This window comes from Chaetodon auriga, chromosome 12, assembly GCF_051107435.1.
Source record: "Chaetodon auriga isolate fChaAug3 chromosome 12, fChaAug3.hap1, whole genome shotgun sequence".
Taxonomy (NCBI): Eukaryota; Metazoa; Chordata; class Actinopteri; order Chaetodontiformes; family Chaetodontidae; genus Chaetodon; species Chaetodon auriga.
The window spans coordinates 22,623,589-22,650,870 of record NC_135085.1 but is presented as its reverse complement, the minus strand read 5'-3'; the positions used below and the strand labels follow the sequence as shown (position 1 = coordinate 22,650,870).

Here is a 27,282-nt window from a genome sequence, read left to right as displayed (position 1 = left end):
GGAATACGGAGAAAACAGTGGTTAGTTCAGGTGATGATGCTAAAGGGGTATGAATGGATCCTTCTGGCCACTTGGGGGCAGCAGAACAAGCTGTAAGTGTCATTAATACATCATTACTTCATAAAGCTGTCATGAACCTTTTGCTGTTACACATTTGGTGCATGTGGAGTAACATTAGTGTACATTTGGAGTTGTGTTTCTGGTGTATCTGATGAAGGTAAGTCTATAGGGCTGCAAAGAGTTGGTAAATTTTCAGATAGGGAAGTTCGGGTTTACTGAGAATTCTGGAAATTTTGCACAATTTCAATATGAAATTAGCACTTTTTAGTCGTAAATTGTTATTATTTGGGATGAAAATACACACGCACATGCATGGTATGTGTTAGTTAAAATATAGCCAGCGTGCTCACATTAGCCAATTATCATAAACTCAAAGGACAATCGAAGCTTGATGTAATAAAGCAAAGTATTGAACAAATTCAAAGTTGGTCCTGCTTGTAGTGGTTGAAGAGGAGAAGTCAGGTGATCGCTGAAGTCAGCAGGATTCATCCTCCGGGAACATCCATTATTTCAGGGCAATCCATGCAGCAGTTTGTGACATATTTCCAGCTGCCACAAATCCCAGTGTTGCCTTCAATAGAGCCGGTGTGACTAAAAATGTGAACGTGTGCCATTGATGCAGGATGCAGCTGAAAAACGGCACATTTTTCGCTGACCTCCTCTGAATCACATTGATGTCAACAACAGTAAAACCTGCTCTATTATTCTTCCAGAGCAGACGGACGCGAGTAGAGGCTGCTGTGTTTCCTCTTCTCTGGTGTTTATTGGTTTCTGCTGAGTCTCTAATTGTGCCCTCAGAAAGTTTGGATCTCTTGTGAGTTATTTTGTTCTGCTTCATTTTAGTGTTTCTTCAAGCATAATTTGACTAAGTACAACACTGCCTTGGATGTATTTCTACATTAATTAGTGAATTATTTAATTAGTTTTTCTGTATTGTTAGGCTGTGGTTTCCTTTGTTGCCTTCAGAAATTCTCCTGATTCTCGCACTAGTTATTTTTCTGGGTAATTCAACTGTTTCTCAAAGCATGAATTCAGTGCACTGAAGACATGTCAAGCCTGGTTATGTTATTCAACACTCCTCTTGTTAATTGTTCACTGTAATTATACATGAAGGCCTGTGTTGTGCTCATATGCAGCAGTTAATACCAGCTTTGGGGGACAAACTCTATTATTGATTGACAGAGCTTGATTTCCCCATGACTATTGTGCCCTTACAATAACAAACACAAAGGCCTCCATTATGCAAAAGTGGACTGAAGCAGAGGGTGAGCACAAACTGCCTAATTAAAGAGTTAGATACACTTTGACGTGTGATGTCCAGTTAATTCCAGCAGCTGTTATGTCAAGAAGTTTGGCTTTTCTAATCTTTTACTTTGTCTTTTTCTCTGCGTTAATTCCTGTGATTTTCATAATGTTTCTTGGGAATCCCCACAGAACAATTCACTTTTTCCACATATGACTCTTTTTGTGATACATGCTCATGTTTTATAGCTGCAATGAAAAGAACATTTATTCATTTATTTAGCAAATTTAGTTTTCACATCTGTTTTTTTTCTTGCTGTACTTCAACATCACTGTTTTTGCTGTAACTATGCTGTGATGTGGTCAGTGTTTATATAAACCATAAAACAATTCGTTATAACCATAAAAGCATAGGTGTGGCAGACAGGGACTCGAATGAAATGGACTTCTTAGAAAAAAAGATAAAAGTTTCAGTTTTAAAGAGGCAGCAGTTTAGTATAGTACTTCCATAAAGCTGAAGGAGGCACAAGAGACAGATGAATAAAAATCAAAGTAGCGGAAACCAAGATATTTAATTTGTTGTCCCTAATATGGTTCAAGCTCCAAAACCAGTGGATCCTACATTTCCCACCATGCTACTCAAGCTGTTTTTAATTTAGCCTATGCTGCCTGGTAAACACCAACACCTTTAAAACTCCACACCTTAAGTTATAACAGAGGCAGGTAAACAGAGCTCCATGTGTAAAATCAGCCCTTTGAAGACCACAGAGAGCTGTCGTTACCTCTGTGTTGAACATGGTACAAACCACATGTGTGTAGGTCCTAATGAGTGGACTGGTGTGTAGGTGTAATAGATTCATGTGTGTTACTCTCCCCACTGTGGGTTTACAGTAATTGGATTGGCCCTGAGTGTTTAAAGCAAACATGAGGTTAAAGTTTATGTAAGCACATTTATATGAAGACGTGGCCGCCTTGAGTTGATCTGACCTGCTGCTAAGCACAGTAACGAGTCCATTCCTGTGGAGAAGACTCTCCCTGCCTCTCCTCTACCTCCTCAGGCCGAGGCTGTGGATGAGAAAGTTGCAGTGGAAACGCTCAAGTCATGCTGTGTATATTGTTACTTATACATGCAAATTTTAGGATGACGACATGATTTAAACACGTCAGGTTAGAGATCACATGTTAAACTGGCAAAAGGATTGATCAGCAGTATAAAAGTAAGGAATGGATGACAAATAGATATCACAACAGACACAATGAGTCAGGCGTGTTATAATACTTCGATAAGCAAATTACTATTGAGGGATCAGACCAAAAGAGCTGGATGGACAAATGAAAGGAAAGAGTGATGGACAGAAAATATGATAAAGACAGCCATGAGGTTAGTATCGACCGACAGCAGCCGGATTAAAGAATTTAGTGCCTCAAAGGAAATTCCTTTGGAAAGCGAGAAGAATCTGGCATTTCAGAGCCACAGCCAAAAGAAAAAAGAGCTCGCTCAAACCTGTATGTTGTCCTTCAGCCGTTTACTCCACAGAGAGCCCACCTATTGTTCATCATTCACTTAATAATCTCCTGACTTCTCTCCACACGTCATTTACTTCGCTGCGCTGCCAGTGCCAGGGGCAAGGTCTGTCCGAAGCTGTTTGTCAGAGTGAACGGAACGAGCTAAAATCCGTCCTGAGAGATTATGATGTTTGTGTTTCTTCCCTCAGAGTAATTCAGCATCTGTGCGGTGTACCGCTTGTTTCAGTGCTTAATGACAGGCACTTTAAGATAGATGATGTATTGATTTATCAATGAGGGAAACACTCAGACAGTTTTATTCCAAAACGCTGCAGAGCAGTTTTGCAGGGGAACATCCTATCCTGTGAGTAAAGATGTGCATTTTGTACAAGCACCAAAACAAACTGTGTGGTCCCTGGTACTCCTCAGCAGCATGTACGACCGACAGAGGCTGTCCTTCGATAGCTGAGCTAGTTTGGATGTTTGTACTGACAAAAGTTACTGGCAGACAGGTGGATTATTGTAACTGTCCTTGAAGTTTAAAACAGTGAAATGCCAACTGGTTTTCACAGCAATGGAAATCCCCATTGGTTTTCCTTTGTTTAGGCTCTTACAGTTATGCTGTCGTAGCCATACGAAGCTTGCACCCATTGTGTTCAAACTGGAGACTGTCCTCCCAAGAGTCACTAGCTGCTAGTGCTAGCTCAGTGACCTCCGCTGGTCACATGACCCTCGCCTTGGCCTAGCAGTTCCCTTTGGCTATCCCCTCTTTAGTCTCCAGCTGATTAAGCTAGCTGTTAGCTAGTTTGCTAATTATCCAGGAAGTCTCATTGACTTCAAGATCTCTGCCTCAAGAGAGATCTGAGAGGAAATGACATACAAGATCACAACAGGGAGAGTCAGTCACATGAACCAATCATCACAAAGCTAATTAGTCACAAATATATATAGGCCTTGAACCATCCTGTGATCTGGTGCTGTGGTTGCTCCCTTTGAACTCCCCTGAGGCCGTTTGTGTAACATCAGTGACTTGGACATCACAGCCGAATAAATGAAAACACATGTACGCTGTATCATGCAGTTACAGCTGGAAGTCGTGGGCAGAGATGGCTCCTTCCTCTTCATCTTCACATCATGTTCTGGGCCGAGTTGTGAGTAAAAACAGGGTCACGTTACGTTCAATTCATGATGAGCTATGATCCCCCCCCCCACACACAGCCTATCATTTATTCATATAACACTACTGTCTTCTGTAGCAGGCTCTGCAGTGGCAGAAATGAAGTGTTTTTTTGGTGTTGAAGTCATTAATCATGATACTCATCATCCACACATGAAGGATAGATGGTTGCACTCACTTTCCAAACTGAAATCTGCAGGTATGCTCCCTGTCTTCCTCTTTCTCGCTCTCTCTCGGTGTCATCAGTCTTGCCTGTGGTTTTTATCTCCCCTCTGAGCTGATTTAGAGCCGCTGGAGTGTGTGCTATAATCATAGGCTAATGACAGATAATCTCAAGAACACCAAATGACTTTAATCTGAGTCTAATGACAGATAATTCCTCTACACTCCTACTGTGTGTGTATGCTGATTTGCTGGGTGTTAAGATGATGGTGGCCCACCGGAGTCACAGGATTCCCAGTCGTCCTTCAGGAGAGAAGTTTTGAACCTGAAACGCTATTAGTGGTCTTTGTTTTCTGCCTGCGGAGAGAAAGAAAGGCGTCCCGTCCTGCCTCAGAGTCAATTGTATGGAAGTCAGATGTTTTGAAAGTCGAGGTGAAATTCATTCACATCCAGACAGGCTTTTAAATTTCTTGCTGCCGTCTTTAATGTGTGATCACGTCTTAAGAGGCAGACATGACAGGCAGCTCATCGTGAAATCTTTAGCCTTGATCTTGTCACTCGTGTTTCTGCTAATTAAAGACAGAGTGGTTCCGTTATTCACATATTTGAAGCTGAAGAGAGTTTTTGAGATGCTGGCGGCTGAATGGCAAACTCAGGGGCGGCATTACCACCAATGAAGGCTATTGGGCTCTTCTTAAAAGAGCTGGTTATTTAAGCTGTGGAGGCTCCAGGGGAAAATTAGGGGTGCTTGATTAAATCTCTGACTATCCTCGTCTTCTCCAGGATTAATCTGGTGAAGGAAATGCTGAGGTTGGGGTGAATTCAGCAGCCTATCTCAGGTGTGGTACTGCCCTGTCTCGTACGAATTTATTGCTCTTCAGTGAGCTGGTTGTTTGTGCTGAGAAGAACATAAACCTGTGAATAAAAAAAAAAAACACACTGGGTGTGAATATGGTGAAATTTAAACCTCCCGGTCCTGTGTGATTCATGAGGGGGCAGCATCAGCTCGAGCCAGGATGAGGAAAAAGGAAAGCAGCTGAGCATAAATCCCTGTCATATTTCTTCTTTAGTGTCATTTATGGAAATGTGTGCAGGCATAGTGGAGCCATGAATGAGATCTGATGAAGTCAAGGTTACAGAACGAATGTGGGGCCACCAGTCATGAATCTGGATTTACTAACCCAGGAACAGGTAGTTAAGTGATGGAGCTGACAGAGGACTGCTGTCCATCCATTTGATATTAGGACCTGCTGCTCTGCTGTATTTGTTCAAGGCCGTCCCCAGAAGAAGTCTGCCTCCAAAAAAATGAAGCCATTTGTCATGTGAGACTGTCATAACTTCGGATGACTTGCTGGATCTGCTCCACCTGCGGAGGTCGTGGTGCTCTGTCATTCATGTTGGGGGACGATGTTGGGGACACCTTCGTCTTTCTTGTGTGGTTCAGTTTCAGGTGTGAGTTTTTAAAACCCATGTAAGTGTTTGTTTACGGGAAAAGGGACGAGTAGATTTAACTCAGTGCAGAGAATCAGAAGTATGTGTGCACAGGAAAGGAGTGTGACTCCAGTTTAGACACTGCACTCAATATACTTGCGTAGGACAAAGGGACATACAAAAGACTGCGCAATTATTGTCATGGTTAAAACATAAAGATAAACGCAGGTCTGTGACAAGAATGCAAACTCTGGGCTCCTCTGAGTCCACACCTGACCATCCAGCAGCATTCAATAACCGCTGATACTCATTCATGTGTTAAATCTGTGAGATCCTGTTGGCCTTGTTCCATCGGTGTTCAGTGAGATGTATCTGTGTACATTTTGTAAATTGATTAATGATCCGCGTGTTGTCACATTTTATCTCAGGGAGTTCAGTGAACGTCTCTGTGTCTGTTTGGGTAACCTTGGGTCAGTCAGCACTATTTGAGATGGATTCTTTTGTTTGTTGTTGCGGCCTTGTTTCACCCTGAATCTTATTGCTTCAGTTATTTGTTACAACTTCACCTTGATGTGGTCATAAATTATTTGGCTTTTATCACAATCCAGTGTTCAGACTTCAGCGTTCTCACCTGTGGAATTCGTCAATATGAGTTATATTCCCATTGATTCACCATTATTCATTTAGCTGTGCATTAAATCTTAATGAAGTTGACTCACTCAGGATGTTGTTGGTCTTTTTGTGAAATATTACTGATAAAACAACAATTATTTTGCAAGCATTTAACAAAACCTCATTGGCAACAGGAGCAAACCCAAAAGCTACATCACATCACTGAAGAGGTATTTGTTGATACGTTTTATGTTAGACATCAACAACTAGCAGGCTGCTGCTATGAGTTTGACATTGCCTTTACTCTCACTTGAACCCACTAAAAATGATGAAATACAGGCTCTACATCAAGCCACGGAGAGAGACAGGTGGTGTTGCCGAGCTCTGGAGACTGCTGTGGGAATTTTAATGTCACATTTTCATATGCCCTCTCTACATTAGAATAATAAGCCTCACCTTGAAAATCTGAAAAGTTGCCCCTTAATGTGTTACTTATAAACTATGTATCGCTCTAAATTCACAAAGCTAATTGGCTGATATCTGTCTTCGGCATCAGCGCGTCTCCATAACTTCATACCTCCCCGTCCGGACTCTAATGTGTCCTCGTTACACACTGAAATAGCTGATTGCAGCTTAATGCTGTGACTGCTGTGTATTTTTTATGAAGTCAGGGCTGCGTGACCACAGCTCTGCAGACTGTCGCTCTGGATTGACTGCTGATGAGAAGAAGCAGGGCCGGTCAGTTTGGATTAGAGAGGAGGACAGAGCTGAGTCAGTGGCCATTAAAGATGGAAGAGGAAGGCTGAGTCTCAACACAACGAGACAGAGCTTCATCAGAGCTAATACGCTGAGGTGAAACAGAGGGGGAGGAGGAGGGTGGGAGGATTGAAGGGGGATAAGGGAAGGAAAGAATAATAATAGGAGGAGCAATATAAGGAATGAGAGGATAAACTTTAGGGGCCAGAGTCTGCAGACTGTCTGGGAGGAGTATTCCCTCTGTGTTTCTCACAACTGCAGTGACATTTCTACTGCATTTCCCATTTTATCCCTCAATGACTTTCCTATGTGTGTGTGTCTGTGTGTCTACGGGCCACCATCTGCTTTCTGGATGCACCGCATCACATCTTTGAAATGATTTGACTTCATAAGATGAAGCAGGAGGCAGACAGGGAGGAGGATGACAGGACGGACAGCAGGTACGAAGGAAAGTGAGGAGAGAATGAAAGAGGAATTAGGACAGCAAGGGGACATAAAGGAAGCGAACGCTGGAAAAGGATAAATGCGAGTGAGGAGACTAGACGGGTCAATAGAGGTGAAGTGAGGAAAAGAAGATATTGGAGGGATGAACAGATAGTTCTGCTCAGAGAATATAGCAGTTTCCCCCTGGCTGTTTCCCTGCAGTGACATTCTCAACCGCCTCTACAATTTCACCCCCTGCTGGCTTTGGAGTGTGCGCGTGTGTGTTTCTGTGTGTGTGTGTGTGTGTGTGTGTGTGTGTGTGTGTGTATGCATTTATGTGTATCTGTGTTTTCATGTTCAGCTCTCAGTTTTGCAGAGGCCTGCAAGTCATGGCTTTTTGCAAGGCTGCACTGGTATAAATATTAATGCCTGGCCAGAAAAAAAAGGGATTCTAGCGATATCTGAAATTTGAAGAAGGAGCCTGTTCCAGACTGGGATTTCCTCTGTCCCTCTGTGTTCCTCACACTCTGCTCTCTATTTCAGTAAATACGTACAGTGCTTTACATTGAATATTTGTCCTTTCCGACTATATCTGCTGCGATGATGAGGCGTTGTACCTTCCATGTAAGTAATTATAACATCAAGAAGAAATTAACTGTACGTACCATTATTAAACTTATTTAAATCAATTAATTGCAGTAAATATTTAAGACACTGACTGGTGATAAGTTGATATTTTTTAGATTTGACTTTAGATTTAGACTTATTTTATGTCTTCTTTAAGTTGTACTCAACTTCTCGTTGCTATTGCCATCACCATGCTAGTGTACGTAAAAGAGGCTACATTGGTCTCTGTGGTCACACTGTGGTCTGGGCACAGCGGCAAAACATATTTTAGCTTTCTAGAAAAGGCCCACTTAAAAAATCAATATCAGTTTAAGTGTACACTATATTAAGAATAAGCTCTCTCCAATGGGAAACTGAAGCTGCTGCACTGCTCTCTTGAACCAGACTCCTTTGACAAAAGCAGTAATTTTACCTCACAGAACAAGGGAGTTGTTGGTGACTGCTGCCTTGATCGGTTCCTTTGTGTTATTGTGTGACTTTGGAGTTTGAAAGGGTTTGCTCTGAACATGTTAAAACACCAAAGTCTCCCAATAACAGAAACAAACTAACCCATCGAGGCAACGGTAGACAAGCAACTGTTCAACCAGGTGAAATTGTTGTTTTTGTCAAAGGAGTCTGGTGGTTGTGAAGAGAGCTTCAGTTCCCCATCAGAGAGGGCTGTCTGACAGCAAGGCAAAGAAGTGAAAATATTCTAAGTATGGCATTTTTACTCGTTTTTTTAGGAAAAGCACAGGTGTTACTACCATTAGCATTGGCTCTGTTTTCTATGTGTGTCCCAGTAAGCATGACAGTGAGTCAGCATGCTCAATACCAGGACCTCGAAGCTGAAGCAGCTATAGGGAATTCAGCCAGCGTTAATTTTATTATTTACTCGTCTGCTTTTCCTCAATTCAAACTGTCTTCCATGAAACACTTACAAGGCTACATAGAGAACTGCTGTAGGCTAGGTTGTTGCTAACTAGGATATATCATGACTTCGCTATAGTATGATTCATTGCTCAAGCATATTTCTTTTAAATTATGCCTCGAGTTTAATGAAAAAATAATTTGCATCAGGCTCAAGAGAGTTATATCATATGGTTATATCATCTCATGCTTAAGGGGTTTACATGACATTATGTTCCACTCAGTACAGTATATTATGTTATTACATGGGGCGGTGATTAGAGAGGTCCATAATGACACTAAATCCCCACCAACTACATTCTGTAGCTGATCTTAAACCTTCCTTTATAGAGGCAAGAGAAAAGATAATGCTCCCATAGGGATTTAATACTGCATCAGTTATCAGTCTGGAAAAACAATCTCGACTTATGCGATGTTTTCTAAGTGGACTCTCAGAGCAGTCTGATGCTGCTGCAGCAGGGTGTAGCTGCTGGAGCTTTTCAGGCCTTGATCAGTCACATCACCACAGGATGATGAATTCTAACCCAGAGAACCGAACAGCAAAAAATTGAATTTCTGTGAATTGCATTATCAACTCAGAGATAAAATTGACCTCAAGCTTCAGCAAAAGATTAAATTAAAGGCAGGCAGAGAACAAATGTGTGTAATATGGTCTGGAGGAAGAGTCCTCTGCTTCCTAACCACCACCACCACCACCAGCACCACCAGCATCGCTCTGAACAGGAAGTGGAGAGTCTCCTTGGTGTGAAGTTTGTTAGTTTATGTGTTATCTGGTGTAAATGTCCTCCTCTGGAAAAAGCTGTGACGATTCAAGATGATCAAAATGTCAACAGACAACTATGACCTCTGTGGACCGAAGCTTCTGTTTCTGAAGATCAGTCTGTTCAGAGGGATGTGACCATTCCCACACGCTCTGACAGGAGAGACTCACCACCATATCGTACATTTCTGACTGGCGCTCTAATTGGAGTCTGTCAGGGTTTTAACCTCTGCTTCTTCCGGTTACGCCATCGCGTGAAGCATCAAAGATTGTCTCCACGTCTTCTGGAAAGGACAGAAACTCTTCTCTTGGTTAAAGAAATCGAAGTATCTTTTGTGTTTCCAGCCTCAGGAAAGCTGAGCTCTGAGTGTGTGAGACGCAGGAGAAGATGCAGAACATCACATTATCTGCAGAGAAGTTTCTTTAAACATCACTTATCTTCTAATGTCTCCGGAGGGAGGACGGCTGTAAAGTCTAACTAAGTAGATGCTGTGACTGCAGCTCCTGTTGTGGTTTAGTGAAGGTGGAAACAGGCTGTGCATTGTGCTTTGTTTTAAGCATGAGAACAATCTTTGCATAAATCCTCACTTGCTGCACTTAGATCAGTGGATTGCAGGAGAAACGGTTTGTAATGTGCTGTTCTTGCATCAGTATTTTCTGCATTATAACTCCAGCAGCTGAAGCAGTGCTGCTTTCCTCCCCATGTTATGAGCCCTCTGTGTCCCATTGAATTTAATGTCTCACTTTTGAGAGAAATTAATTTTGCCATGGTGATGTGAATATCTATGTGCTTTTTGCCTGAATGACAGAAGCAAATTAACTTTTTTTTCTATGGATATGTGCAGATATTTTCAATTAAGAGGCAAATATATTCAAATCACTTACTTACTGCAGCTGGTGAATTAGTAGATATTTTATGATACATATCTCCCCCTGGAGCAATTAGTAGCAGTGATGTAGCCTGCAGCATTCCCTCTAAATCTGCATATTTCTGGCGCTCAGACTGACAGTGAATGAACTGAAGCCTTGTTTCTCGGCAGCTTGTTTCAGCTCTGTCTGCGTTTATGTGAGTCAAACCTGGCGGTTTAAAGATGAAGAGATTTTAAATGCTGCCGTGATGTGGCTCGGCGCTGTTTTGATCACTTCATTTGGTTGATGTCTGTCTCCCACACAGACACCCACATCGCTGCTCAGTGTGACGCGCTTCAATGAGGATGATTGTTCTATCCTTTCAAAGGCAGCTATAGATTAATGTAATGCAGAGTGGTGTGTGCATTAGGATGCTGTTTGTGTGGGCTGCTCACTGTACATGAGCCTTTGTGAACCATGTGATGCCGATGGATCTTTTGACACTAAAGAGAACAACTTTTATTAGACTTTCTCTTCAGAAGGCAGCGGTTCTACAGCAGAAAAATGACCCTCTGTCAACTGATTTCATCTTCACTGCACTGCTTAAAGGTGGGGGCACATTGCGAATGCTGGTGTGATTATTGTCAGCACCCCATGAGTGATCGGACCAAATTGGACCGAGCCTGTTCCAGTCTGGGTGAGCTGGTGTTAAATTGATGCAGTGCGTGGTGCTGAAAGAGCAACTTGACACCAATTTTTAGCTTGAATAAACCCACTTTGCAAATTCAAAAAAACAGACACACACACGCACGCTAGGTTTACATCACTTTTCGGGACATTACATAGACAAACATTCATTTCCTGGAGACTTACCCTGACCCTACTGCTTACGCTAACCTTCGCCCCAGTCATCCCCCTAGAATGATTTACATTATGGGGACCTGCATTTTGTCCCCACAAGTAAGGCGAGTCCCCACAGTGTGAACAGATTTTTGTCCCCACAACGTGAGTAATACACACACGCGCGCACACACACACACACACACACACACACACACACACACACACACACACACACACTGAGCTGGATTTGCTTGAGATTAGCATAACAAGACGTCAGTACTCTCTTTTAAAGCTTTAGTGCAAATCCAAAATGGCAGAGCACGTCTCAGTGTCTGTTTGTGCTACGAGATGTGTCAGTTTTTAATTGTTAGTTTGGCTCCAGAGTTTGAAGACTGGCTCTTAAAATCCTCACTGTACTTATGCTTGCATGCATGTGGTCTGAACCACTTTAATGCCAGTTGATACTGTGTGTTTTGTTTTGGTGTTTTTATTCTTTTATTCTTTTTATGCTTGAAACACTGTAATGCTGCTGTCTTGGCCAGGGCCCCTTGGAAAATATACTGTGTGATCTCAAGATATTTAAATAAAGGTTTAATTCTTAAAAACAACAACAACAACAACAACAACAACAACAACAAGTGGTCAACCAGACATTGCCTTGTAGGCTGGGAATATGATGAGGCAAAGTCATAGATTTCTTCTGGTCCACAAAGCAGAAATTTTCATTTCATTTTACGCTGCTGCATATGTCACTTTATAAAGGGAAACATGAAAAAGCACTGTTGCTTACACACAAATGAGATAAACTGTATTGATTGTTGATCTTTAAGGAGCTGAAGTAATTGCCGAGTCACTGATGACCGTAGCTTGAAAGTGGAATCAATCTTCTCATCTGTCAGCAAAAAAAAAAAATAATAATAATAAAATTGTATTCTGAGTGTAACAGAATACAAAATCCACTTTTTTGAACTTAGTAATTTTACACAAATTACAATTTTCTATAATATAATATAATATAATATAATATAATATAATATAATTCTTTTAACAGCTGTCAAAATCTAAGAAACAAAAGGTCGGAGTGCTTTGTGTCCTGATTCTTGAGGATATTTCATGTTTCAGTACAGTTTACAGTCCTTGCTGCACTTATTTCGGTCATGTTCTGTGTTATTCCTCAAATCAGTTTCTTTGCTTTTCCTGTTTAAGTTGCAGCACAACCACGCACATGTTAGAATAAACTGCACTGAATGCCTCGGCGAGGCCTTTGTAGTTGCAGCGTGGCTGTGCCATATGCTGGTGTGAAGCCTGATCAGATTCTCTCATCCACTGCTATTAATTATGTGTCAAAGCAATGCTAATTAAACTAGGAGAGGAGAGCTCCTGCCATGTCCTTACCTTCAGGGTATTAGTTAGCACAGTACGCTGCTCTGCATTTCAATTAATCAATTAACAAGTCGGGCCACAGGCAGCTTTAGAACAGATACTGGCTCCTGTTGAATAATTCAGCAGTTTTAATCAGCTTGTTCTATCTGTCACGGCCGGAATATAAATCTAACATGGAGTATAAATTAAATCAAAAAATGGTGTTACTGTTATTTTTGGTTTACTGTTCATCTTCACAGCTGATGCATGTCGTCACAGATTCTTGAATGAGATCATTATTTTTGTTTTTATCAGTTTTTCAGTCCGGTGTCCACCGTAGTGAGGACACAGTCTTTCATTTAGCTGTCAATCATTCGGTGGATTGGGACATTTGAACTTGTGCATCCCTTTTAGGAGCTGCACATTTGTTTACTTCCTGTTAAGTCTACAGCAATGGTACCATCGCTTCCAATTTAGCATTGTGCGTATTGTTAATAGTACTTACCGTTCCTTTTTGTATTGACTGTTTCTGATCATTTGACAATCACCTCAGTCTCATAGATAACCGTTAGCGACGTTAGCTAGTCCCTCAGTGTAGCACCAACCTTACCCTTCACTGCTTCACTAACGTTAGGTCGCTATCAATTGGTGCTTGGAAGAGCTGCCAAAACACTGTCTTGCGAAAGTGAGCTGTGAATCTCGTGGAGGAGAACTTAGCATCTAACTTAGATGAAGAGCAAAGAGGGACTGAGCAAAACTCCACTGAGCTGATCGCTCTCGTCTTTAACTTGATGCTTGTCTTCACTTAGGTAGCCAGCTAGGCTAGCTGACTGGATAAGCTACTATTAACAATATTAACACTATGCACCAGCTAACTGTAAAAAGTGAAGTAAAGGATAAAAAAACACCGTGATCACGAAGTTTAGCAAAGGTATTGTTACTGTAGAGGTGACAGGAAGTGATGTCCAGTTTGTAAAATCATACATTTAACACTTGATTGTGCAAATGGAGTGTAGCCGTTGACAGTGGTGACTTTTGAAGGAGTCCAAAATGGAGCAGACGATTGTTGGTTATTAGCTGTGTTGCGTCTTCCTTTTGAGCATATAAAGCTGCTCTGTTGGAGGATAAATTGCTCCACAAAAAAGCAGAAAAATCCAAATTTGATAGCTGTTTTTCACCATCTTCCAACATTTTATAGACTAAATAATTAGTTAATTAACTGTTCAAATAATGAACAGATTAATTAGTTATGGAAACCTTATGCATGGAGAAAACGTTCTGCCAGTATTTGTGTCTGACAGCTGAAATGAAACGAGGTAAACAGATAAGAATTTGTCCATCCTAGTTATGGTGATGGATGCTCTCGCTCTCTGCACAGACTCTGATCTAATATGTTTTTTTTTTTCTTTCATTAGAATCTTGTCTAGTGCAACGTGAACTCAAAAGCTGAAGTTGCCTTGTTAAAATACCCCATTGTGCAACATCAAAACAAACGCATTTTTGTATTTCCTCTCTGCTCTCAGACCGGATCTCTTTGGGTCAAACTTAAGGTAGAAGTTGGGCGGATTAGTAAAATGAACATTGACATTTTCTGCTCGAGGATGATTGTTAGTGCTCCGGAGCAAAAACAACCGTCGCCGGAGCCTCATTATCCTGCTTACAGCTACACGCTCTGAATAGCTAAATAAGTCGGCCCGGCTCATACTGAGAAGCACTGAACTCTGGGTTTGTGGGGCTTATAGAGCTCTGAAGTGCAGGACCTTCTGTTCACTGCTGTTTGTTGAGGTGATGGATGGAGCTCATCGGTATTCAGGGTCTCCAGCTCTGTCATGGACTCTGTGGGTACTTTGCTATTCAACAAAACAGTAAAGAAGTGGACAATGCAGGTGAATGAGCCGTGGTCTCCCTCTCTGTCTTTCCTGTGCCAAGTATTAGTCTGCCTATCATGTCAGTGGTGATTAATTGTGCTTGACAGTGCCAAGGCCTCGGCACTCCAGAGATCTTTTTTTTTTTAAAGCTTTTGAGACTTTTTACTGCCATCAGATTCACAGTTTATTCACCCCGAATGATAAAACTGACACTGTGGGTGGATGGATGGGCTGTGGGAGAGAGCTTTGACTCTTTCTCTCCCTCTAAATCCTTCTCAGGAACCAGAAACGATTAAACATTCATTTGATGGGAGGATATTTTATTGAGATGAAAACCCATATCCCATCACTCAAATGTGAATATCATGGTCGCTGAAGTTCTGCATTACCCTGGAACTTCCCGCCTTTTATTTTTCACCTGAGGAGCAAACAGCATCATATTTTGGTGAAGTATTACTTCAGTTAACACTGTTATTTTCTACCATAGCAGATATAAGACAGGAGACAGGAGAATCATTTCCTTTATTCTGTTATAGGCTGGGAAGTCATCTTACCTCAGTTGCTTCTGTGTCCTCAGTAACCTCTTCTCCCATATTTTCCTCCTGAAATTTCATGAAGCAAAACTGCTCTCATTTTCCTAGCCCTGTTCTCCAACAGGCCGTCTAATTTCATGGAAATGTTCTGCTCTAAGTGTGTTATAGCACTGACATCTTGAACTGCTCATTGTCGATGGCAAACTATGCTGCTGATTCAGAAATGTCATCTTTTTTCCCCCTTGTGTTAACCTGGATGCCTAAAATATAAAAAGCAGAGGAAGACAGTTTTTTTTCTAAATTTACCCTCCATGAGACGTCGAGGCTGACAGAAAGACAGAGACGGTGCGTTTGTTTTCGTGCCAAGGAGGAAGGCGCGGTAGTTTAATATTCAGGAAAGCTCTCCGTTCTACACAGCCAGGGTCAGTTTCGAGGTTCAGTGGCTGCAGCGTCCAGCAGGTATTCAACATTTAGCTCCATTTTCCTCTGAGCCGTCTGTGTTTGTGCTCCGCTGGTCACGCTGTCAGGGATGTCCACTCTTAAATGCCAAAGCTCCGCTGAGGAAAACTGGCCCGGTGTTTTTAAACCCTCTCACTCCGCTGAGTGTTACCTCAGCGAGGATGTGCTCTCACCACACATTATCTCCTCGGGGATTACAGCACTTGGTATTGGAGAGCTGTCCCTCTCGTTTCACCTCTTCAGACTACTGTAATTCACCTGCTTTTCACGCCGAGGGCTCCCCCACCACCCACAGTAACAGGATGATGAAGGCTATCAGGAGGAGCTCCAGAGGACTTCAGAGCCAGACAGCATTTAAAACAGTGGAATTAAATATGCATGAAGCTCAAAGCCACTCTGTTACTCACAATAGAATTATTAAAGATTTACTTTTAAGTGTAATATAACTGTACTTGAGGATGCTCGGTGATAACTGCCGTAACAAGCTGACCGAAATTGACTTCAGACTCAGTTAATATCAGATAATTTCATCATCAAAGAGAAACTACTCAGAGCCACGGCGTCACTGAAGCCAAGCCAGAGGCGTTCTGATGTTGTTGGATTAAATATTCATCGACTTTAAAACTCAGTATATGCATATATGACACCTTTAAGGGAGCCAAGCGCAACATTTAACATCAGATCAAAACATCAAATCATTACCAACTACACTGGGACACCATGTGATGAATAGGGGTGGGATATTAATTATATGATATTGCTATTTATATTATGTAATGACTACCAACTAAAAGGAAGTGACCTGATCAAAGCCAATCAGAGTCCAGAAATGTCATTGGAAAACTTGACAAATGTACTCACGTGTGCCTGTTGCTTACACTCTTCAACACTCATATATGTTGTTTGGGAGTCATCAGCAAATGACCCATTCTGTCGTAATGCAGGTTTCAACATCACCTGAACATTTATCCTCTTTAGGCCAGCCAAATATTTGATCCCTTTGGTATTTTGGGAATTGTAGTCTTACTTCTTCAGAAAAATGTGCACTGAGGCAGCTCAACAAGTGTCTCATTTTTTAATTGTAATCCTCCAAACATCACAGTTCACCTTCCAATTAGCACGTGTGCTTCTCTTCACTTAATATGACACAAGTTATCCATTCAGGGTAAACACACTGACACTGTCGGGAAATCTGTGTCTCTTTAAATTCAGTGTTACTCCTCTTTAAAAAGTGAAATCAGCAGGCCGCGGTGGATATCAAGAGGCTGATGAAGACCTCGTGTTGTTCAGATGAAGTACACTGATGTTGACAGAGTAATCAAAGCTGAAGCCTCGTCGTGAGAGTTGTGGGCCGGGATCGGACCGTAGCGTGAATCACGGTAATTGGCTCTTGTCTCAGAGGTGGAGAACAACATCCATTAACAGAGAGGCTTTAGATGGAGGCAGCGTTAGTTTGGCTTTGGCTTACAGTTTGGAGCTCGAGAGGAAAGCTGTGAATATTTACTGAGCTGATGTTCACGAATCTGAGTGTGTGTGTATGTGGGCTACAGTTACACTACAGGCTGCATTTCTACTGTTTAGCATAGTGTTTATAATGACAAATGATTTATGCAGCTACGTAAATAGAGATGCAGTGCTTCATTATACAATAAATTCGCCTTAATTTCTTGTAGGCTATTCTTGTTTTTAATTTAATATGTTTCTATTTAAAGATAATTAAGGGACTGCACAAAAATGAGTGGGGTGGGGACGGCGGCTGAACATCACGTTTCACTTTAGTGCAAAAGAATTTAAGATGGCGAACACCAATTTCAACCTTAATAGTTAATATACTAATACCATATTAGACTAAATATAAGACAGTCCTCCTTTAAAACACTTACTTTTGGGAAAAGGCTTTTTGAAGATACACAGTTTCACACAAGTCCTGTTGGGAAAGGCTCCCTGAAGAGGGAGAGAGTCCTTCTCTTTGAAGCCTTTTCTCTTGTCATAATACCGTTAAAGCCTCACGTAAATCCCACATTTGTGTGGCTTTTCTATCACACATACACTCACACACTCCTGTCAGGCTCTTGGAAGTGGTTAATATTATTTTCTCAGCCTGTTAGAGTTTTTTTTAAATGTCTGTTTCAGCTCCTCCTTCTCCTCCTGTTAATTCCTCCATGGCAGCAAAACACGTTATGTGAGCCATCAGAAACTCCTGTAAGTTAAACTGGGCTAAAGAAGCACTTTTAGGAAGGATTAACTCCAAAGGAAACACCATAAGCAGCCTTGGAGATACTCAGTAGCCTCGCTACAAACAACCTGTACTGCAACACTGTGTGCAGGAGCCGGCGTTACGCCGATAATCTGTCCATTCAAAAAGAACATCTCCTGCTGTGAACATGTAATTATCATCAAATATCAGACGGCTGCCACTTTTTCAATGTGCACAAACATGAATGAACTGCAGGATAGCAATCACCAAAATTATGGCAAACTCAACAAAATGATGCATCCTGTTGACACAATATTCATTCTTTATTTTTTAACCAAGAGCTGTCACTTTATTCTGCATCTTAGCACAAAGCAGAACTACAGTAAAAAATAAAAAAATAAAAAACGCATTGTGCAAAAAGTGAAGGTTGGAGCAGCTGTAGGATGGTGACAAAAGATGTGCTCTCTGGAGAGATAAGCCAATTAAAAGGATAATTATTGCACATTATGCACAGTATATGACGTCTTTTATTGCAGGCGATCATCCATAAACCATTAAAGTGTGAAACATTTTGCTTCTGACAACGCTGATTCGTCTCCATCAGTATCCAGCCTGTAATGAGCCAGTCAGGACGCCATTCATCTCCACAACACGACATGATTACAGCATTCATTTAACGGCCTTCGTAGAATTACACCATTCATTCATCCAACTGGACATTATTACACTGTTCATTCATCTAATGTGGTGCCATTAGAGCCGAAAGACCTGTTTCCACCTGGGGAACATTAGACTGCTGCTTCTCGATGATTGGACTCCACTCTGACCCTCCTGTGAATATTCACACACTCAGTACAAACGATGATGAAGCTGTTGTCATACAAAGAACTCATAACTGAGTTTGGGGTTTTTACTTAAAGGCATTTGCTTCTCCGTGTATCTCTGAAATGTGTGATGGTCAAGCTGTCAGCAGCTCTGCATGATGATTTTGAGGTGCTCTCGCCTCTCAGCGCCGGCGAGCTCCCATCCTGCTGTTTTTTTAACAATTATATGGTTTTTCACTCAGACTGGAAGATGGAGAATAATCCGTCTTCTCGTGTCTGATTTCGTGATATCACTCTGAAGAAAAGTTTGGACGCTTCCTGCCTACTGCTTTTATGATTTTGAACCACAGAAAACTATTTATACTCGTGCTGAGAGGAGATATTCCTGGATCAGCCCGCTGTTATGAACTACTTTCTGTTCACTGAGAGACTGGAGCGTAATGTCAAAGGCCTATTTCCACTCAGCTGACATTAAAGCAGCAGCTCAATGATAAAACTCCACTCCTCTTTAGCTGCTCAATGGTGTTCATTGAGGCTAAAAAAATGTGAAGCTCCTGCCCCGTTACCTCGAGTATTCTGCTTTTCTGAACCTCCAAGTGCTGCATCACTCAGGATAAGTGTTGTGGTACCTCCTTTCAGCCATCCCCACCATTCTGAGCCTCTGCAAAGATGAATGGATGCTGGCTGAAAACTTATTACTGAGCTGAAGGAGAGCAGTAATAAGCACTCCATTTGCTGTAGGTGCAAGCCTATCAGAAAATAGTGTACATGAAAAAGGTAACGCTTGCACACTTACTCAACGCCACATAAATTTAATAATTAAACTTTTGATTCATTAAAGTTGATTTAGATTAATTAAAAAGCTGGAAGTTTGGTGAAATAAAGTGTGCTGTTTCCTTTTCTCATTAAAACTTCTTTATCCTCGAACTTTACTGCAGCTTTTTAGGCGCTAACGTGTCTTTGAAACACTGATTTGTTGTTGATTTGTGTTGCAGAACTGCGTGTAATTTGTCAGCTGTAATGGTGACGTCACATTTCTAACATGTGCATTTACACAACATCTGTGTGATCCCATAATGTACGCTGTTATTTGCTGATTGCTTTGGACAAAAACAGATTGTCAAACAATTTAATAATCATGCAACGGAAATCTGCATGTGATTTACATACAGATCAACACCTGGAGTGTCCCATCAATATCAGCTGCACCATTATATTCAGCTCCTTCTGCAACAGCCGTATAAGAAAGGTCAAAGCCACTGTTGTGTTACAGGGCCAACAATCATACAGTATATTAGAGGAAATGCATTGATTATCATGAACAACCAACAAAGGTTTCATTTCCTATTGTTTTCTTGAGTGAATACTCCACAACGCTAAGCTTTTTGGCCAACAAACACCAAACCAAAACGGATTTGACGTGTGAAGCCCTAACATGTGCTCTTTTTCTGCTTTGTGATTGGTTGACAGAGTTGTGTGACAGCACACTGGTGTCCAATCTGCCGCCGTCGTCCTTCAGAAGCTCCTCCCAGCTGTCCAGCAGTCACGCGCCGGTCTTCGCCAAACTCAACAGGAGAGACGGTGAGGAAGAGTTTCTGCTGCTGAGAGTGAATTATGGACTGATGAGTGGGTCCCAAACACTGGATTTGACTCAAAATGTACGCTCTGATTTGGCTAAATAGGATGGTGTTTTTAATAGGATGGCGGTTTTTATCAGCTAGAAACAGCTCCAGCGCGCCCGCGACCCTCCAAAAGGAAAGGTGGTTATAGAAAACCGATGACTGACATCATCTACTTTGTATGAAACGACTGAATAGTGTTGCTAATACGGCTGAAGTGTAGCTGGTTTATGGTTTTCAAACAATTACCAACTGTAGTGTCATTTGCTGCTATGTGTCTTCTTATGGCACTTCTCACATAAGGATAATTGGTCAATGAGGCCTGAAGTGGTCATTCTGAATGCCACCAAAAGTGTTTTTTACTATCTGTGCATCCAGTCTGTTTTCATGCTAATGCTTCAATGATAGGTCATTTCTTTGCCATTTCTTGCCTTTATTCAAGATGACATTGCAGAGACAGGTGAGAAAAGTGGGGACTGTGACTGCAATTATATAGTAGGAACCTAGTTTACCAGGACACCCTGAAACTGTCAGCTTCTAATACGAAATCTCTGTCTGGCTTTGCAGCTTGTTTTCCTCTCAAAGGTATTTGATGGAATTCTTGCTGTTGTTTAAGACAATTATGCATGCAGCTAAATGCAGATTAAAGGTTATCTAAATGTTGTTTTGTCTCTATCAAATGTTTTTATTCAGGAGAGGTGCAGTCGTCTCTTACTGAGCAGTTCCTATGCAGCACTTGAGCTCAGCGCCAGTGAGGCTCCGTTTAAGCTCAGGACACGCAGCACAAAAGCTAGAAAACAGGAAAGTTTTTAATGGATTCGCAAAGACTATCAGACAACTCACCAGTGACTACTTTAGAGGGAGATGGAGGATCAGAAAAGTTTCTAAGAGGCACGGCAGAATAAAAGAAAGAACAAGCCAGAGCTGCTTTGTCTCGTCTTATTCTCTATAGATGCTGTATGTATTGGATAAATGCGAATGTTGTTTGTTCATCCAACATGAAAAGCCAGCAGGGAGTCCTGTGCTGGATGCTGATGTGAGGCTTTGACAAAATGAAGATCATGGTTTGTTGTGGCGCTTTCTGCAGGGAACGAGCTTCGCTGCTTTATCCCGACATCAAAGCTGAGAATCAGCTGGGAGGGCGAGATGGGTTTAATCTGGATCTGAATGATTTTCACCACCTCGGAGAGCGAAGGCAGCCGCGCCTGCAGAACGCTGCTCAGTCCTCAGTTAGTTTGATGATTGAGACTTTAAGCAAACAATGATTTTGCTGCGAGATGCTGCCAGTCAGCTGTCTTTGAACGACCAGGCTCTGAAAAGCTAGTCAGCATATTTAATGGACTTCCTGTCATCTCTATAAACACAGAAGCACAACTATAAACACGTAAGCACATGGGTTTTGATTGACATTAGATGTTCCAATCTACTCCCACATGTTTTTTTTTTTTTTGGTGTCTCTGTTATGATATCAAGTCACGCCCCATTGGTTGCCTGAAAAGGGCTGTAAAGTTCATATATTTTCAAGTAGCAGCGCTCACAGTGGCCACAGAAAAAAGTCAGAGCACTGTTAAAAAAGATGCTGAGACATGCATTCATCAGGTGGACCCACACACGCCTTCAAATGAAGCCTAATGTTGTCCTGCTGGGCAGATAAGCATCTGTTTGCTAACATGTTCACTGTATCAGCTTTATAATGTAATAGTCTGCATGTTAGCGGGTTATTATGTTGCCCCAAAGTGGCAAAAAAATGTGGTAATTCAATTTAAATTCAGAATGGTGAGCTTCCAGTCATGTCATTCCCACCATAACAGCCTTACCCTTTATAACCAAATCTGTGCTGCATGTTTTTCTAACCTGCGGCTGTTGGTGGAGGTGCTGTACATCCTCATCCTCCTGTGCAAAGAGCACACTCCCTCACATTAATAGTAATCACGTCAATATGAGAAAATGCAGGGATTAGCATCAGATCAGCATTTTTCAAATCTAGCTCTCGTCGTCGGTAGATTAGAGCTGTTTGTGTCACATTTTCCTCCCTGGCTGTATTCGGGGTGCGAAGCCGACACGATTCCAGCTGTTTGCTGTGGAAATCGATGAATAAATGAACGCATCCATCTCATTTCCATCTCCTGCTGCTGCTGCTAACTCTCTGCCTCCTCCAGTTGTTCTCAGAGGAGCAGCTTTGCTTTCCGTTCATTTACTCACTAAATGAGCAGATTATCAGAGCCCTAGAATACCAGCGCAGGATAAACACAGGTATTTTATACATGGGCACTGGACTGTGATCAAAACTGAGTCCCTTACTTCATGGTAGAGGTTTATGTGCAACACCAGGTGATGGATCTCTTCTTCTGAGAGACTTAAAACGTGTGTAGTCTGATCATAGACTGTATAAAGAGCCTGACGCACACAGTAATACTACATGTAGATTGAGACAAAGACCTCTAATGAGATTATGCTAAACTTCACCATTATCTGCAGCACCAGACTGTATTTCACAGGTCTGACATGAATTAGCGCTGCTGACGCTAACAGACTGAAAAGGTGTCACTGATTAAAGCAAATGATGGTGTTGTGTTGCCATGTGGTTACAGAAAGAGACATATTGTGTGTTGAAGGTTAGTCAGCAGGAAATCATTCGTTTCATATGGTCGCCACCGGCAGCGGCGCATTAGTCAAACATCAGTGTCATATTCATAATGTGCTCATAGGAGGAGCACCAACAGTGACGGTAGCATGTCCGTAGAGGCCTAACATGATAATTTCATTAGCATCTTAAAAATCTGCCTCATCACCTTTAAAAGATTTTAGGATGAAAACACACAAAACATCGGCTGTCAGTGCAGTGACTGTATTCTCACCTGTTTCAAATAGAAATGATGTTGTTTGTGTTTTGCTTTGTTCAAGACAACATGATAATTCAGGTGGCTGCACATGAATCAAGAAAGAGAAGTCAGGAAAGACGTGATTTTGATGAAAGGTTGAGTTTTTCTAACTCTACTGGCAGATATTCTCAAGAAAATACATCTGAAGATTCTCAGTCGTCCAGTCAAAAGTCAGCTGGACTTTACTTTGACTTCCAAGTATAAGAAAATACGACTTTTGTTTCACTGGAAAACAAATACCTGAGTATTTTCTACCCTCAAACACGCCTTAATTCACTCCTACTTAATCTTGCTAATGTAAAGCAGCGCCGTTGTTTCCTCCGTCTGGCGCTGGCCTTTGTGTGCAGCAGGTTGATACAGTATCTGCCACTGTTGAGAGCTTTGCTTTACATTCTACTAAACAGATTACAACATGCTGAACAGATAAAGGCTTTGGCTCAAATGTCCACAGATTCCCTCTTTGAGGTTGTTTTTTTTTTTGCCACATTGTTTTATGACACGCAGCTCAGCGGTGATAAATGTGTTTGTGTGTGGCGTAAAGCGAGACACACACACACACACACACACACGCACACACACACACACACACACACACACACACTCTTTTTATACATGGCAGTTTCTTTTGAAAGGTTACACACTCAATATTTTGTGCATGCACATCATTTTTACATCTGGGAGCCAGAATTGGCTGAAAAGCTCTGTCAGGCAGCTGATTGGAGATGAATGTCTCTTTCAGCGAGGACCTGCAGGATGGATGACTCACTATTTTGGGCTCACAGCTCTGTTTTGATCCTCAGTCTGTCTTATTCTTCGTTTTCGTTCCCTTCCCTTCTCCTTCGTCCTTCCTCTAAATTATCAACTTTAAATGATCGTCTACTCTTCTGTACAGTGTTGCATTGCCATCATTACTCACTCCATCCACAGTCACATTTTCATTGGTGAGAACTAATTAACCAACTCTGTCCTCTTGCCAAATGTTAATAGCCGTCTTCATGTTTAAACGTTTTCTTTTCTCAGGCAATGTTACATATGATGGTGCTGCTGCAATTGTGCTGGAACAGACTTGAAAAAGAATTATTGTGCCACAGGAACCACTTTTTACATTAATGAGGTCTAGAAGTGGAGTTCAGCTTTGACTGGAACCTGTTCTGGTTGTCTGTATGAACTCCAGTATTGATTTACATGAGTGTGTTCGGTGTGTGTGTGTGTTATTGTAAAGTTCCGATGTTATGCTTGAAAATCGAGTGTTGTACTTTGCTGACAGGAGACGTCCGTTGTTTTCCATCCTCCCGTTTCCTCGTGTCCATTAGGCTGTCTGCCCGTCTGACATGTTATCAGGCTGCTGAAATTTCCATCCAGGCTTGCTTTTCTCATGTAAATGCTGAGCTGTCACTCCAGACCTGCTTTAAATAGTCGGCCTGTTACCTGTCTCTATTCCGCCTGGTCACTCTGCTACCTGCGTCTCACTTTAAGGGCTCACCTCTTCCTCTGCCCGCCCGGCCTTTTCGATTCGACTCGACTCTTCATTTTACTCCTCAGACTGTGTTTGTTCGTGTGAGTCCTCCGTACCTGTCAGGTGGAATATCGGTGCATTATTAATGATTCAGCGGTCCTTTCTTTACTCATCCATCCATCTGTTTCTTACTGTGAAGCTGCTGTCCGGAGTGGACTCGCGTCAAGCTTGGTTTCCCTTCAGCAGTAAAGCAGAAGGAGAGCTGTGCAGCCGGACCAGCGCTCATGCTCACCTGTTACCTACACTACTGTACCTGTGCTGCTCTAATAACCAGAGACAAGAGGGAGAGAGACAAATTGAGTTAGTTTCAGGTGTCACAGTCCTTAAAGGTGAAGTGCAGCACTGAAGTATCAGGTATGAGGAAGCCTACCTCAAGCTGGGTTATACTGCTCTATAGAATATTGTTTCACTGTTTTATGAAACAGAATTTGCTCTCATTTTCCAACACCCTTAAAAAGTTACTGATGCTCATGTTTAAGCCACAGAATAGCAGGCTGAGCTAGCAATGGGAAGTCAGTGGCTGTGAGTTTATTTACAAGATGCCCGCAAGTATGAGCACACATCGTTTTATGTGAAGCATTTGAAGTAAAATGGATCGTTTGTGAAGATAGTATTATTGTGATTGTGCTGCTGTGCCTTTGGCGCAGGAAGTGATTTGCTGTGCAGTGTTGGATTTCACCACTGCAACACTGGATAGATGTGTTGTACATTACCATGTTGGATCATGCTTTAACTATATGCACCAAAAGTAGAGCAAACCTTATTATCTTTCATTCAGCGATACAGAGAGATGAGCGCAGAAACTATGTCTTGTATTACTGAAAAAAGAGAAGATTACTGAGCACTGAAGCTTTATGCTGATGATGCTCTCAGTAATCTGCAGCAGCATCAGAGACTTGTTGAGGACAAAACAAGCAGTGCAAGTCTCCAGATGGCATTTCTGTAGCTGCTGTTGGCTGGACCTTTAATTACATTTTTGAGGGATATGCACGCTCAATGCATATGAGCCTCTGCATTACCTACAGCTGTCACATTTCAAGATATAGACAAGGGAAAGGACCCAAATGCCAACACACTGGGCGAATTAAAGGGACTTTAGGCTGTCAGCGAGTCTATGGTTGGCCAGACGACAGTATGAAAAGGTAAACAAAGTCTGACAGGGAAGAAGCTGGAAGCCTGGTCAAAGATAAGCAGAAGGTCTTTGAACACGGCTGAAGGCAACAGGCAGGTTTTTGTGAAACAGGCAGGAGAACATGCAGAAATGGCTCAGTATGATAGCAGCACAGCAGCAGTGACAGAGCCTGGTATTTGTACTGAGACTTAACGAGGTAACAAAGCACAGGTGTGGCTCAAAGAGGAAATGAGGGACAGGTGTGCAGGTGACGGCCAAAGAAACTCTGAGGGCATCTGGTGTGGATTGATAAGATTTGAGAGATCCATTATAGATGCAGGGGAATAGAGAGGGAGGCTGACACATATGTTGGGACCACATATGTTGCTATGGCATAAACCACTCCAGTATAGATCCGGTTTAGGGGTCTAAGTGGTCGAAATTCTGTCTTTCTTCCCAGACATCCTAATAATCAGATTAAGGGTTTTTTTGTAGAGCACCTTTCATATAGGAATTGCAGCTCAAAGTGATGAGCTTTAAGTTTCTTTTGAAGATATTCAGCGAGCTGCTTCCCTCATATCTGTAGGTAGTTTGTTCCAGAGTTTTGGGGCCTGATGGACTCGCGTGACATCAGCCCCGTTTGGACATGTTCGGTATCTTAACAAAGCTGCTTGGTATCAATCAAACAGTAGTGACATTATTGTCAGTAAAATCAGATGTGACTAAGCCTTTACGCAACAGTAGCGTGTACGACTAAATCCACAAATAAAAAACTTTGCTGTTTTATCCGTGAGTGAGAAACCGTTCCCTGACTGGTAAAGTCAAAGCGGAGGAGAGTTTGGCGTTCTAATTGGCTGGTAACTACGTTCCTCAGCGGATGGTTAGAGTCGGTTCCTTGACAGACACCAGAGGAGAAAGAGAGCAGGGAGATCTCTTTGATTTAAAGTGACAGCCATGACAGGAAGTATTCGGACCATTAGCCATCAGTCCGCTGCTGTTTCAATTATATCTGACAGGGTGGACACAGTAAATCTTTGGGACGCCCCTCGCCTCTCTTGGTCGTTTCCCTCTGATCTCTTTCTCTTTTCTTCTGTGGTATAATCTTCATGAGTAAAAGGTCAGAGTGTCTGCTCTTTTCTCTTCTTCTGTCACTGGACACATCTGTTAGCCAATGTTTATTAGCTTTGGCCTTTAGCTCGTTAAAGATCAGGCTCCACCAGCCAGACCGACCCTGATTCATGTTCACAGAGGAAATACAGAACGTGTTTGTTTTCCAAGGTGCAAAGAAACCAGTATTACTTCAACCCATGAAGAAAGACATAAGATCTATTCAACCTTAATCAGAAAACCAAACTTAATTTCGATCACAAGGACATTTACTGCAGGTGCGTGTGCAACAAAGCTGATCTTTTGCTACCATTAGATTCCAGTACCTGAGATGAAGTGAAGCGAATGTTTCACCCTGAAATTTAAACCGTTCCCTCCTGAGTTTCTTAAATGTAATTTTATTTGCTTCGTTGACTTTGTTTTTATTGGACGCCTTACATTAGAGATCAG

At 41.9% G+C, this 27,282-nt stretch overlaps 1 protein-coding gene across 1 annotated transcript in view; it reads left to right on the top strand.

Moving 5' to 3' along the window:
• The window catches only part of LOC143328878 (contactin-associated protein-like 4), an 88,350-nt gene that overhangs the window by 3,008 nt on the left and 58,060 nt on the right, over window positions 1-27,282 (top strand). The window contains exon 2 of the mRNA XM_076744300.1: window positions 20,068-20,178. Coding sequence (XP_076600415.1) covers window positions 20,068-20,178 — 111 coding nt within the window. The remainder of the gene's footprint in view (window positions 1-20,067; window positions 20,179-27,282) is intronic.